General features: G+C 44.9%; 2 protein-coding genes across 2 annotated transcripts; one reads left to right on the top strand and one right to left on the bottom strand.

Annotated features, from left to right (window-relative positions):
* Positions 1-188: 188 nt before the first annotated feature.
* On the bottom strand, positions 189-1658 carry kbtbd13a (kelch repeat and BTB domain containing 13a). The gene has a single exon (XM_076090922.1). The coding sequence runs from the start codon at positions 1656-1658 to the stop codon at positions 189-191; it is 1470 nt and encodes a 489-aa protein (XP_075947037.1).
* Positions 1659-3255: 1597 nt separating this feature from the next.
* rasl12 (RAS-like, family 12) lies at positions 3256-14521 on the top strand. Its single transcript, XM_076090919.1, has 5 exons — positions 3256-3367; positions 3931-3987; positions 4954-5027; positions 11137-11327; positions 14188-14521. Exons 1-5 carry the CDS (start codon positions 3256-3258, stop codon positions 14519-14521), a joined length of 768 nt encoding a protein of 255 aa, XP_075947034.1.
* Positions 14522-15140: the final 619 nt, after the last annotated feature.

Here is a 15140-nt window from a genome sequence, read left to right as displayed (position 1 = left end):
ACATAAAGATGAACCCCTCATTCTACGGAAACTGTGAATACAGAGAGTACAGCAGGTCCAAGCAGGAAGTCGATCTGTAAACCGTAAACTTACAACAGAGTTAGGGTCGTACATTTATTCTTCCCCTTTTTTTTCTTTAAAGTAATGAAAATAAGGTGCATGTTCCAGGCAAGCTCTCTCAGCAGCTCTTACAGGTTATCCGAGCATTGTGGGGAGAATGTGGGGAAGTCTCTGACGTTCTGGTCCTGATCCACAGAGTTTCCCATGGGGGAGACGCAGGCTTTAGGCAGCCTCATCAGAAATGTATATATGGATCCAATCCTGCCAAAACCTTTCATCTCTCGCTTCACTCTCCATTTGTAATCCTCTACAGTATACTCTGTGGTCACCTGCCGGCTGAGTGTGAACACAGAGTCTCCTCTGACCACAGCAGTCAACAGAGAGCCTTTGCTGTTCCCGTACTGGCCAGACATGGCCGTCCACTGGCCTGAGCTCAGGTTGTAGCAGTCCATCACACACAGTAAGAAGTCATCACAGGGTCCATTGCGCATCACATACAGATTATCTTTATGGGCCACCATGTAAAGACCATAACTGTGCTCACGGATGAGCGTGGTGACCAGAAGCCACTGATCCCGTTCAGACACGTACTGGTGTATATCTGTGGCCCCCTTACCTCTCCAGAGACAGATAAAGATCCTGTTCATGGCCACAGCAGACACTACCAAGGCTGCAGGGCAGGGGAGGGGGGAGACAAACCCCCAGCTCCCACTAGACACCCTGTATCTCTCAACAGATGACAGGGCCTTCATGTTGAACTCACCTCCTATGGCGTAGAGGCAGCCCTCATGGCCTATCAGAGTGAAGCTGTAGCGTTGCTGCTGGGAGCCACAGATGGTGGACCATGTGTTCGCTGCGGGGTTGTAACAGAAACCTTTGTCCACTACCTTCTTGCTGATATCATGTACTCCTCCGATGATGTAGAGTTTGTTGTCCAGGACGGCCACGCCGGCCATCGTGGTGCTCGTGGTCACAGGAAGATGAGTCAGGACCTTCCACTCGCTGTGATCTTCGTCCAGGTAGCAGACGGTCCTCTGGAGATCCTGCAGCCGCTCGGTGGACGGCGAGTGGCTGCATACTGCCATGTAGCTACTCGGGAGAAGGGACTCTATGTACTCTACCAGCTTCTTTGGTAAGGTGTGAACTTCCTTCTTCAGGTCAGTGTACATATCTCTGATGAATAAGGCTGAACCGTGGGAGAGCTCCCACACGCCGTAGGTAGCAGCCGTGTGGTACATGAGCAGGCAGTTTTCAGAATTGACGATATTGACCAAGTGCTCGGTGAGAGCCGGCACCTGCAGAAAAGCCGTACACTCGATGGCTTCCACGATCTGGTCGCTGCTCAGCACGGGGCGCTCCCCGCCCAGGACCCGCAGCATGACCAGAAAGCCCAGGACCCCCACACACTGCAGGTGGATCTCTTCCTGTTGGCACTCTCTCATTCCTGACTGGAACAACGCTCTGAAGTACTCACAGTTCTCAGACAGAATGGTTTTATCCACAATGAAAGAGCTGTCGTCAATGCTGACCTTCAGGCTCCTCGGGGGCTGACAGTGTACTGGCTGCTGGCTGAAGCTTAGGCAGCTGTTGGACTCCATCACTTCCCTGCTTTGGATCTTCATTACATTCCAGCGGAAATGCACGCTCACCACAAGGAAGCTTTGATCCAGATCAGAGTGCTGCACATCAGTGGAGTTTTACCACATGCTGCCCGTGAGACTGAGCACCTCCTATCCAGAGCAGATGCTAGCTGACAGAGTGTTCTCACAGCTCTGAGAACAGACTCTATACATAGCAGGCGGATGTGTGACACAGTTCAAGTACATTATGATGACATGCAGCCAGAGGAGAAAGAGGAGCCGGATAATGGCAGGGTGACTGTGCTGATGATTCATGTTGCTCTTTGTCTGTGGCTGACAGTTGTGGAACAGCTGAGGATTTGTCCTTGAGCAGCAGGAACAGTCCAAGTGTAACAATAGGTCCTTCCCCCGCTGCACATAGTGTGCATGCTACTATTTCAGCACCATTGAGAAGTGGAGTGCAGGACATGCAGGACTCTAACTTGTAAAGTATTTTCTACTGAAGCCCTGCTACCTTTATTGGAGTACCAGAGACATTCAATCCTCACACAGAAGAAGAAATCTAAATAAATAAATAGAAAATATACGAACTGATTATAACAATTATAATTACAATCATAATACATGTGTTTGTAAATAAAGTGACAAAGTACATAAATCAAGATCAAGAACAGTCCATGGCAATAAATGTAACAATGACACAAGTAAATCCAGTAAATTCATTAATAAATGACATGCAAAGCCCTCAAAATCTTTCATAGGAATTTTGACTGCTTGACATCCATACATCTGCTTTGAAATCATAGAAAGAAGATGCTCCTTATTACTGCAGAACTTACCTTAGAATCTTCAGGTTTTCTTCAGTATCTAAGTAATGCAGTGAGGGTAGTCTGTACATCTATGGATACACTGCAAACAGCAGCTGCTAGCAGCTCATTCAGCAGACTTTAATGGTGACTATCTGGGCTAAACTTACTAGATACGGCCTGTATGCCTCTGCCAACCAGTCAGACATTCATGTCTGTCCAAAATGTCTTCACTTTCTTTTCATCCTGTACGATGTTTGTGTAATTGTTGACCACTAAAATCGAATCAGTTCATCCTTGAGTCTAAGTGGACGTTTATAGGAATCTTCCCCAGGACCCAGAAAAGCTTGAACTGCCCCTGCATGGTGGGGAACACACTTTACAAATATATATATATAGAAACATAAGCAGTGAAAGAAGACAAACATCCAGCTGTCTGAATGCCTTGTATGAAGATTTGCAGCCATCCTGGTTTCAGCTCAGTGAACTGGCTGCTGCTTCAGTTACGTTGCGGTCCAGCTTTTACAAGCTCAGTTTGAAGACTTTCTCCTAAAATGGAGAGGTCAGTGCACCAGCTGCACACGTGACACTTTTTTTCCTCTCACTCCGCTGAGGACTCACACACTGAGACCAGCACAGTATTCCAGTCCACTTGGATCTGCAGAGGACATCTTTCTTTTGCTGGCGCTCGTCTTCAAGAAAAAAGAAAAAACAACAACTTGCCTCTAAGGAAATGTCTTTTAATCTTCTTCAGCGTTATCAAATGAGACCAGAGATAAGTCTGTGAAGCAGACTGTTGGAAGAGAAGCATGTCGGGGATGTTTGGGAAAGGGAAGACGTATAACTCTGCCGCAGCTCCTGACAGGAGTCCAGCTGAGTGTAACCTGGTGCTGCTCGGTGTGATGGGCTGCGGGAAATCAGGTCCATCAGAAACCACTTTCACTTGTTATTTACAGGCAAATACTTCATGGCAGAAAATGTTAGGAAACCGTAGCCTTACTGCAGACTGTAGGTTGACTGAAACAGATTGTTCATGTAAATAATAACTGTGTTTTCCCCCGTTGACAATTGTTTTATCACAATGTATCACAAAGTCATGAGTTGTGATAAAGTAAGTAGCTGAAAAACCAGGAACACCATAAGTGAATTATTCCTGTTTTATTGGATCATTTGAATAATATATCAGTCATGTGCAGCACAGTTTCATAAGAATAATGTGTTGTCTTGGTTTAACTTGATTAACTTTATTTCAGTTCATTTTATTCAGTGTTCTCAGTGGAAGTTGTTGTTCTGCTCGGTTACATAGAGCCCTTTTTATTTTGAAATGAACACCATCCAGTTATGTTTGTGCTTCATGAGTTTAGTCTTGATGTTAAACGTGTATGTTGATGCAGCAGTGGTTTTCTCAGGGCCCTCCCTGACCCCGGTCCCCTGAGGCCCTCAGTCAGTCACACTGTGTCATGTTGTCTCTCTTTGTGTTACAGCACTGACCGTCAAATTCCTCACAAAGCGCTTCATCAGTGAATACGACCCCCATCTAGGTGAGATCTCTCTGCTTCATTTTAATAAGAGCAATACATAGAGAATAGAGGTGGAGAGTATATATTAACTGAAGTACAATGTTGAGGTACTTGTACTTTACTTGAGTATTTCCATCTAGGTAACTTTATACTTCTACTCAACAATATGTTAGATGCAAATATTGTACTTTTTGCTGCACAACATAACTTTAGTTATGGGGGACTTTGCAGAATAACAGTATAGATAAACACATAGATGATAAGAAATGATGTAATCTAAGACGTTAGTAAACATTAGACCGGTGGTGTCCCTGCTGCTACAGCTTTCAGTTGACTTTGAGTTATTAGCAGAACAATTTCTGTAGCAGAACTTGTTTTTTTCTTCTTTGCAGCTCCAATAATCATCTCATGATTTCCTGGTACTTTAAGATACTTTGCTGAGAATACTTGTGTACTTTTACATAGCATCGTGAATGCAGGACTTGTAATAGAGTATTATTGGTACCTTTACTTAAAGATCTCCTCCAGATATATTTTTAAAGACATATAACATACTCTGTTAATAATGTGTGTCTTATAAGTATTTTCCACAAAAATGAATAAAAGTACCTCTTAGAATGACATCTTCTTCTTTATGTAAAAACCCATTTTCTCTGAATCTGGAAATATGTTTTTAATAAGATGTTCCCTACTCCAATGAAAAGTCCATTCTTAGTGTTCGTGGGCTGGACGCTCCACGTTTCCACATAGCGCTGTTTGGTACGGGACCCTGATTGGGTGAGAACATGTCATAAATCCTGCAGGTACATCCAGGTGAGCTCAGAGAAACTTCAGCAGATGAATGTGAAAACAAACTCTGTCCACACATTATTCTGCACAGTGAACTTTAAGTTAAGGATCTGAGTACTTCTTCCACCACTGTAGAACACATCAGGATGTATCTGTGACGATGTAATAGTGTCCTCTGTGTCATTGGCTGCTGTGTAGAGGATATCTATTCATCAGAAGAGAAGGTGGACCAGCAGCCTGTCACAGTGAGAGTGATGGACACCTGTGACCAGGTAGGAACACGCTGTTGTGTTGACTGTGTGAGGAGGTAGAAAGGCTGAACGCTTTTACTCACATCTTCTCTACTGCTTCTTCATCTGTGTTGCATTATGCTTTAATGCTATTCTTTATTGTTTCCATGAAAACCAGACAAAGGGCTCCAAACTACATCAAATTAAAAAAGAAGAAATCAAATCACGGTAGCAGTTGGCAGAGTCCAACATAATGTTGTCAGATGATTTTATTTTCTCACCGTACAAAGATATTCAGTTTAATATCATCAAGACAAAGAAAAGAGACTTGTAACCCATCACAATAAACATCTGGCCTCTTATTCAGGTCACAGTCATTTCATCAGTTTGTGCTTCTGCAGTAAAAATATCAGCGCAATCCAACAGCAGCCGGTCACAAGAAACATGGTCCAATAGAAGTGATGTCATGATTTTGGTTTGATCTATGGACTTGAACAGGGTGTTTTTCTGTACATCTTAATAGAAGACAAGCCAAGCTCAGGCCCATCTGTGAGCGATGCCTGACACCTGCTGGTGGAACACAGGAACTGTTCACCACAGACACTAAAGTTTTCACTGAAGATGGCCGCAAATAGGCAAATTCACACAATTCAGAAATGACACAAGTGTCAGAACTACTAAAACTAACCAGAAGCCTCGCAGCATAAAGCTTCACATTATAGGACATGACTTCATTCTAAATTTCCTTCACTCATGTAACCCAGAGGCATTCTGGGACTGTGTGTGTCAGACCTTTATGTGCACTATGCCACTTGCAAAATAAGACAAATTAAACATTAATTCAGGCCATTTTCAATACAAGGTCATTTTTACTCCAGATCATATTCAAATACATTCATATTGAAATATCTTCAAAACGTTGACCTTAGTGTAAAGTGATTTGTATGAACAGTGTTATGGTTCTTTATGACCAATTTCAAATGTAATCGGCCGAGTGGTTTCTGACAGTTTCTGACAAACTGCACCACGCTGAGAAAGTAAAAGTCAAACTTAATGTTGTGAATTAAAACAAGTTGGTCTAACTTTTGGCCACGTTTACTGGAAAATCGACAGTTTACTGCAGCTAAAGGAACAGTGTGTAATATTTAGTGGCATCTAGTGGTGTGTTGCAGGTTGCAACCTTCTCCAGACCCCTCTGCTCCCCCCTCCCTTTCCAACATGTTGGAGAACTACGGTGGCCTTCAGGTACAGAGTTATCTTTAGGATTTTAGTACTACTAGCTCCTCTCATCAATACTCTGTTCTTCTACATGACTCAATTATTGTATCTAAAAACATATATATATATAATAAAAAATTCAGAATAGGATAATTTGGATTTAACTAAATATTGTTTCTAGAGCAGCAACAGTTATGTTTACAACAACAAAGTTACATAAAGTCATTAATATCTCACTGGAAACAAATGTAAAATGTCAATAAAATAAATAATGTTTCTGAGTGAAGTTTAGAAAGAATGAAGAACACAGACATCAATAAGTATCAGTCCTCCTGTCTTCATGTCCTCCTGTCTTCAGTCCTCCTGTCTTCATGTCCTCCTGTCTTCTGTCCTCCTGTCTTCATGTCCTCCTGTCTTCATGTCCCCTGTCTTCATGTCCTCCTGTCTTCATGGCCTCCTGTCTTCATGGCCTGCTGTCTTCATCGCCTCCTGTCCTCCTGTCTTCTGTCCTCCTGTCTTCATGTCCTCTGTCTTCATGTCCTCTGTCTTCATGTCCTCCTGTCTTCATGTCCTCTGTCTTCATGTCCCCTGTCTTCATGTCCTCCTGTCTTCATGACCTCCTGTCTTCATGTCCTCCTGTCTTCTGTCCTCCTGTCTTCATGTCCTCCTGTCTTCATGTCCCCTGTCTTCATGACCTCCTGTCTTCATGGCCTCCTGTCTTCATGGCCTGCTGTCTTCATCGCCTCCTGTCCTCTGTCTTCATGTCCTCCTGTCTTCATGACCTCCTGTCTTCATGTCCTCCTGTCTTCTGTCCTCCTGTCTTCATGTCCTCCTGTCTTCATGTCCCCTGTCTTCATGACCTCCTGTCTTCATGGCCTCCTGTCTTCATGGCCTGCTGTCTTCATCGCCTCCTGTCCTCTGTCTTCATGTTCTCCTGTCTTCTGTCCTCCTGTCTTCTGTCCTCCTGTCTTCTGTCCTCCTGTCTTCATGTCCTCTGTCTTCATGTCCTCCTGTCTTCTGTCCTCCTGTCTTCTGTCCTCCTGTCTTCATGTCCTCTGTCTTCATGTCCTCCTGTCTTCTGTCCTCCTGTCTTCATGCCCTCCTGTCTTCATGTCCTCCTGTCTTCATGTCCTCCTGTCTTCATGGCCTCCTGTCTTCATGTCCTCTGTCTTCATGTCCTCCTGTCTTCTGTCCTCCTGTCTTCATGTCCTCCTGTCTTCATGGCCTCCTGTCTTCTGTCCTCCTGTCTTCATGTCCTCCTGTCTTCATGTCCTCTGTCTTCTGTCCTCCTGTCTTCTGTCCTCCTGTCTTCATGTCCTCTGTCTTCATGTCCTCCTGTCTTCTGTCCTCCTGTCTTCTGTCCTCCTGTCTTCATGTCCTCTGTCTTCATGTCCTCCTGTCTTCTGTCCTCCTGTCTTCATGTCCTCTGTCTTCATGTCCTCCTGTCTTCATGTCCTCCTGTCTTCATGTCCTCTGTCTTCATGTCCTCCTGTCTTCATGTCCTCCTGTCTTCATGGCCTCCTGTCTTCATGGCCTCCTGTCTTCATGTCCTCTGTCTTCATGGCCTCCTGTCTTCTGTCCTCCTGTCTTCATGTCCTCCTGTCTTCATGGCCTCCTGTCTTCATGGCCTCCTGTCTTCTGTCCTCCTGTCTTCATGTCCTCCTGTCTTCATGTCCTCCTGTCTTCATGTCCTCTGTCTTCTGTCCTCCTGTCTTCTGTCCTCCTGTCTTCTGTCCTCCTGTCTTCATGTCCTCTGTCTTCATGTCCTCCTGTCTTCTGTCCTCCTGTCTTCTGTCCTCCTGTCTTCATGTCCTCTGTCTTCATGTCCTCCTGTCTTCATGTCCTCTGTCTTCATGTCCTCCTGTCTTCATATCCTCTGTCTTCATGTCCTCCTGTCTTCATGTCCTCCTGTCTTCATGGCCTCCTGTCTTCATGTCCTCTGTCTTCATGTCCTCCTGTCTTCTGTCCTCCTGTCTTCTGTCCTCCTGTCTTCATGTCCTCCTGTCTTCATGGCCTCCTGTCTTCATGGCCTCCTGTCTTCTGTCCTCCTGTCTTCATGTCCTCCTGTCTTCATGTCCTCTGTCTTCTGTCCTCCTGTCTTCTGTCCTCCTGTCTTCATGTCCTCTGTCTTCATGTCCTCCTGTCTTCTGTCCTCCTGTCTTCTGTCCTCCTGTCTTCATGTCCTCCTGTCTTCATGTCCTCCTGTCTTCATGGCCTCCTGTCTTCATGTCCTCTGTCTTCATGTCCTCCTGTCTTCTGTCCTCCTGTCTTCATGTCCTCCTGTCTTCATGGCCTCCTGTCTTCTGTCCTCCTGTCTTCATGTCCTCCTGTCTTCATGTCCTCCTGTCTTCATGTCCTCTGTCTTCTGTCCTCCTGTCTTCATGTCCTCCTGTCTTCATGTCCTCCTGTCTTCATGGCCTCCTGTCTTCATGTCCTCTGTCTTCATGTCCTCCTGTCTTCTGTCCTCCTGTCTTCATGTCCTCCTGTCTTCATGGCCTCCTGTCTTCTGTCCTCCTGTCTTCATGTCCTCCTGTCTTCATGTCCTCCTGTCTTCATGTCCTCTGTCTTCTGTCCTCCTGTCTTCTGTCCTCCTGTCTTCTGTCCTCCTGTCTTCATGTCCTCTGTCTTCATGTCCTCCTGTCTTCTGTCCTCCTGTCTTCTGTCCTCCTGTCTTCATGTCCTCTGTCTTCATGTCCTCCTGTCTTCTGTCCTCCTGTCTTCATGTCCTCTGTCTTCATGTCCTCCTGTCTTCATGTCCTCCTGTCTTCATGTCCTCTGTCTTCATGTCCTCCTGTCTTCATGTCCTCCTGTCTTCATGGCCTCCTGTCTTCATGGCCTCCTGTCTTCATGTCCTCTGTCTTCATGGCCTCCTGTCTTCTGTCCTCCTGTCTTCATGTCCTCCTGTCTTCATGGCCTCCTGTCTTCATGGCCTCCTGTCTTCTGTCCTCCTGTCTTCATGTCCTCCTGTCTTCATGTCCTCCTGTCTTCATGTCCTCTGTCTTCTGTCCTCCTGTCTTCTGTCCTCCTGTCTTCTGTCCTCCTGTCTTCATGTCCTCTGTCTTCATGTCCTCCTGTCTTCTGTCCTCCTGTCTTCTGTCCTCCTGTCTTCATGTCCTCTGTCTTCATGTCCTCCTGTCTTCATGTCCTCTGTCTTCATGTCCTCCTGTCTTCATATCCTCTGTCTTCATGTCCTCCTGTCTTCATGTCCTCCTGTCTTCATGGCCTCCTGTCTTCATGTCCTCTGTCTTCATGTCCTCCTGTCTTCTGTCCTCCTGTCTTCATGTCCTCCTGTCTTCATGGCCTCCTGTCTTCATGGCCTCCTGTCTTCTGTCCTCCTGTCTTCATGTCCTCCTGTCTTCATGTCCTCCTGTCTTCATGTCCTCTGTCTTCTGTCCTCCTGTCTTTTGTCCTCCTGTCTTCATGTCCTCTGTCTTCATGTCCTCCTGTCTTCTGTCCTCCTGTCTTCTGTCCTCCTGTCTTCATGTCCTCTGTCTTCATGTCCTCCTGTCTTCTGTCCTCCTGTCTTCATGTCCTCTGTCTTCATGTCCTCCTGTCTTCATGTCCTCCTGTCTTCTGTCCTCCTGTCTTCTGTCCTCCTGTCTTCATGTCCTCTGTCTTCATGTCCTCCTGTCTTCTGTCCTCCTACTTTGTCTCATCCAGCAGAGACAAGAACAGACTGAGCTGAACAGTTGGACTACACACAGAGAGCTTTTGTCCGATCCTTGGTGCTTAAACAGCAGTGATGATGAGACTGCAGAGAGCAGATTGAGTTTGTTTACATGTTTATGCTTGTTGAACAGGAGTTTTTACAAAGCATTGTATCATATTCTAAATCTACGGAGTTGATTTCTCGCCTCAAATACTATCAGAAGTGGTATCAGAATAATGAAAAAGCATACGGAATTTCTAAAAAACAAAACAAAACCATTGTTTGGACCAGGAAGCCTCCCTTCAGACTACGGGAACAAAAAACGTGAGCTGCCGTGGATACATCGCTCCTGCCAGGCCTGTCTGGTTCCAATTACCAGTTAGCAACATAGCTAGGCTAATGTTAGCGTTTAGCAGCCAGTAGCCAATCAGAGGCAGGTCTTCCTGCATGGCATACTGGGTAGGTGCGCCCGCACATGTGCAGAATCGGATCGAGCTGCTGGGACGGATCGGACACTGACAGGATCCGCTCCCTGCTGTATGTAGAGTAGATATAAATGATTCTTAGTTTCAGGTGACTGTACACTAATGTAAACATATGAATATTATATTCCAGTTCTGAAATTAAATCCCCCTAAATGTTACTCACTGTTCCTTTAAGGATTGAAAATAGCATTATTGAATATAAAATGTGTTTTATCAAACTTCTTTTTATCATAGCATAATTATTTTAGGAATTATGCTATAATTATGCATGAATCAAAAAAATGAAACAAAACAAAACTCACGTACCCACTGCGACACTCCAAAGTACCCCTTGAGTAACTTGTACCTACATTTGAGAAACACTGATTGAGGCAGCAGAACTAATGGTGAGGTTCAGGACAGGATGGGGGTCTGGGTGGCTGTGGCTCACAGATAGCTTGACCTGCCCGTCCACCATCACTTCCTCCTGACACAGACTTCTCTGCTGATACTACATTCCTGACTTTGTCCTGTTCTCCCGTCATTATTACTATAGCCTCTAGGGGTTGACGTCGTCTTCTTGTATTCGTATCGGTGATTGAGACGATAGCCGCCTTCTGAACCTACAGGTGTAGCAGGCCCTTTCTAACCCATATCTATGAGGCTGATAGCCACTGACAACGCTCATTCAATCGGCTGATATCATTCAGAGTGGGTTCCTTTATGACACAGTTGAAACCTTTGTTTTACGAATGACAGAGCAGCCCAGTAAGAGAAGAGGAGTGTGCAGTGTGAGTTCTTGGTTTCTGTGTGTGTACAGGAGGGTCCAGTGAATAGTGAGCGTTATCTGTCGTGGGCCAGCGCCTTCCTCGTCGTCTACAGCATCAACAACATGGAGAGCTTCAAAGGCTGCCAGCTGTACCTGCAGACCCTCGCCCTGCACAACAAAACCTTCAACCCACAAACTCCCATCATCCTACTGGGGAACAAGCTGGACATGGACAGATACAGGCTGGTATCTGTGTGTGTGTGTGTCTGTGTCCTGTAAAAATAATATGATAAACATAAGAACTAGAATGTGACAATCCAACCAAAATGTGTGCACTGTGCTGCAGGACACACATTGAACATGTTTTTGGCTGCGGAAAGGCTCGGCCCTAATGTGCAGATTGTTTAGTTCTGAGGGAGGTATGCTGAATGTGCTCTCTGGGAGCTTTCTACTTCATTTTGTCTTTTCAACACTTAACTACTTGTACAGATCCTTTTATCATCAACAATGTGTGCATGGTGGCAACGGAAGTGGCCCCAGCCATCCAGATGAGATAGAACGCTTTAAACGTTGAACTAAAACTGTTAACAGCATCAAAATGTCTACTTTTCAGAATCAACAGAGTCAAGTTCTACAGAACTCTGTCAGAATTACGACCGTTTCAGAGATGCAGGTGTTTCAGTTTAGCGAGTGACCGTGTTAACTAGTGACTTGCAGCTGAATGCGTCGGTGGATGCTCGTAGTAACTTAAGTAAATGGTTGGAGATAATAAACCCGATCAATATGTATTTAAAAATTGATTAAAGGCTTTTACGAGGTCCTCTACATGTTCTCTCAACAGCTGCTGTCACTACGAGCAACCACAATGCATTTGGCTGAGAGCCACCAGTTAACACGGTCACTCATTAAACCAAAACACCTGTGGCTGCAAGCTTTTAAACGTGTTGGCTACCACCGGACTGTTTGTAGCGCCCATTTTAAAACTGAACAAAGTCAAACCTCTGAGTCTGTGTCATGGTTGAAGTTCTGTACATGAACACAGATAACGGACTGAAGCATCTGGGGACTTGTAGTTTGTAATGTCTCGCTGGTGTAGTAATGTTACACGCTCATTTTCTCCACCCAATACATGTATCTGGCAACTAAATATTGGGCCACTTGCCCGTGTACTGTACCCACTCACAAATAGAACACGGATCTGTCAATTTGTTTAGGTTCCATTTGCCATCTTTGCTGGTTAATGTTTTTGCATAGCTTTACAAGGTAAGGTAAACCGTCATACTTTGCCAAACTGCATGCTCATACTTACATATCATTGTTTACATACGGTCAAAGGGTCTGTAAGTACTTTAAAGGGCAAGCAGTGAACAATGTGGAGAATTCAAACCTTGACAGGAATAGCGCCATGCCTGCTGCTCTGTGAGGTCTGTATACGTTAAGCTCCAAATCCGCTCCTGAGGATCTCTCTTAGATCGACTCTTAGGCTTCTTTCAGACATCTGTAAAGAAAACGAACTGCTGAATTAAACAAACATGAGCTGACTCAGCAGCACAGCTGACTGGCAACAACAGCGTATTCCCTTGCTGCAGAGGTCCAAATGAGTCCGGAATCATGAATGTCACAGAGTTGTCCCCGCACTTAAAGCTCAGTACTCTGGCGTAGGTTTGATACTGAGTTCAATAACAAAAAACAGGACAGATTGTTTTTAACTAAGATGTCTTCATTCCACCAGACAAATTGGAGAAAAAGACTAAATCAGTAATTCAATATTTGAAGTCAGGGTGTGGAGGTCGAGGGATCTGGATAGTGTTCAGTACACTGTGCACACTTTGAACTCACTTGTCTAGTGTGTAATATTCAACAGGGTAGTGTTGTCTCAAATAGCACACTGCTGTTATGTTCTTACCACAAGCTCTTAGATCAGCTCGAGATCAACCCAGACAAATGAACCCAATAATGCTTTCTGTTTGACTCCAGTATAATGGTACTTAAGAAAAAAAACATGTATTAGTTCAATTTGTATAATTTGTAATTTGTTTCACTGCTGCAGCTTCCTTGGTCGCAACTCTCTTAAAATGTTCAGTCTGAGATGGGTTGGTGGTCCCTTTCTTCCGTGACGTAGCAAAGATGGTAAATGTTGAGGGTGAGAAGTATCCAGCGTTCCACAAGCAACTTTCTGACCATCCAGGTACTCATAGTGCACTGCATGTTGCCATACCTGTTAGTGTGAACGCACTTATGCAATCAGAATAGCAAGTTTAAGTACAGAAATACACAAATTGAGACACAGCATCAGTCTGATGTTGACTTTCTTGTCTGATGAAATAAGCTAACCGAGTTCACCGCATTAGTTTAGCATGCTAACATCTGCCACAACATTGTCATGATGGCAATGTTATTGTTTTTTTGGTCAGAAAATAAAATGATGAAAAGTCAGAGGATCACCAAAGTTGTTACTATTCATCCTGACAGGAACAAAGTTTATCGCAATCCATCCAATAGTTGTTCCATATTTCAGTCTGAACATTTCTAATTTGATAGGAAACAGATACATTTGATCTCGTCCAGGCAGAAGTCCAGTGAGAGGTTATACTGTGTATGTTCGTTCGTGTGTGGGGCAAAAAACAGTTTGCACACTGTTATTGTTTTGGACTGTGTGTTTGGCTAACAGCTAACGGCTAACGGAACTACCAGTGCACACACTGCTGTCTCTCGCCGTAGACAGCTTAGTGAGGATACCTTTATGTTTTAGCACGATTGTATGAAGCGTATTATACGACAACTTCAAGCCCATTGCTTGTATAATGCTACTTGTTGTATACCCGTTAATTGTTTTTGACGATGAGTAAAAGGCTTTACAGCACAGACACAGTGGGGGACACCTGGCAGAGACCTGCACTCAACTGAGTACACCTTTCAACCGTTTCCTATTTAACGATACCAATACTGATACATGTCATTTATGAGTATGTGATTTTTCAAAACAATAAGGTCAGTAGGATTCACGGTCTGGGAAACAATTGATACAGAGTGCTTCATCCGTGTAAACTTTCCTCAGTTGTGACACAAGTGATCAGGTTTCAGTAGACTATTCTCTCTCAGGCAGGTGAGTCAGTGTGACGGTGAGCTGCTGGCGTCTCGTTTCGGCTGCTTGTTCTTTGAGGTGTCGGCCTCTCTGGACTTCCTCTCTGTGCAGCAAGTCTTCTACGAGGCGGTGAGGAGGGCGAGGCGCGGTGGGAGGCGCGGCTGTCTGGTACCGGCCGTCTACGTCAGCGAGGACAAAGCGCTGCTCGGTGTCCCCTCCTTCACCACCCCCTGCTACAAGGAGCTGCCGGCCCCCGCCACCGCCAAGCTGGTCACCGTGAAGACGTCCAGAGCCCAGAGCAAACGGAGGGCCGCCACACTCACCCTGCTGAAAGGTTTCAAGATCTTCTGACACCCCCTGACACCCTCCACTGGGACCACTGACTCTGTGAAAGACCCTGCTGCACAGGGGGTGGACACAATAATATGAACAGCTATACAGTGAGTGTACAGACATGTACTTGAGCCAGCCCTGTGGTTAAAGGACGACCCACTCTACCCACTGAGTCACAGATGATCTGATGATTTGAATAGTTTCATGTCCATCCAAGTCTTGAGAATCATAATATGGTCTTGACAATACACCACATCTCAACACAACTGAACACCTGGGGGCGACTTGCAGTGACACGCTCTTTTCATTTGGACAAAAGAAGACAAAAGAACGGCCACTGTTGTGTTGCACCTGGAAGTAAAAATGATTTGGTTAATGCCATGGACAGAACAGTCCGTTTGAAACAGAGAACAGATCCCCCAAGACTGAGGTGCGACCCGCCGTATATCGTCAGCACCATTTCTGTAGTGTCTTTAAGCTTTTCTCAAGGACCTCCTTATCATAATGGTGGGATTAACACCGTTTAATGTCGCTGCAATTTTCTTCTATATCAACCTGAAAAGGTGTAAAAAATATTTGGTAGCCATCACGAAAATAACATTATGCAAAATAAATTACTTTTGGAACAATATCTTAC

This window comes from Anarhichas minor, unplaced genomic scaffold (genome assembly GCF_050575085.1).
Source record: "Anarhichas minor isolate MPS153535 unplaced genomic scaffold, ASM5057508v1 ptg000013l, whole genome shotgun sequence".
NCBI lineage: Eukaryota > Metazoa > Chordata > Actinopteri > Perciformes > Anarhichadidae > Anarhichas > Anarhichas minor.
The sequence above is the reverse complement of the archived record's forward strand: the minus strand, read 5'-3'. Positions and strand labels throughout refer to the sequence as shown.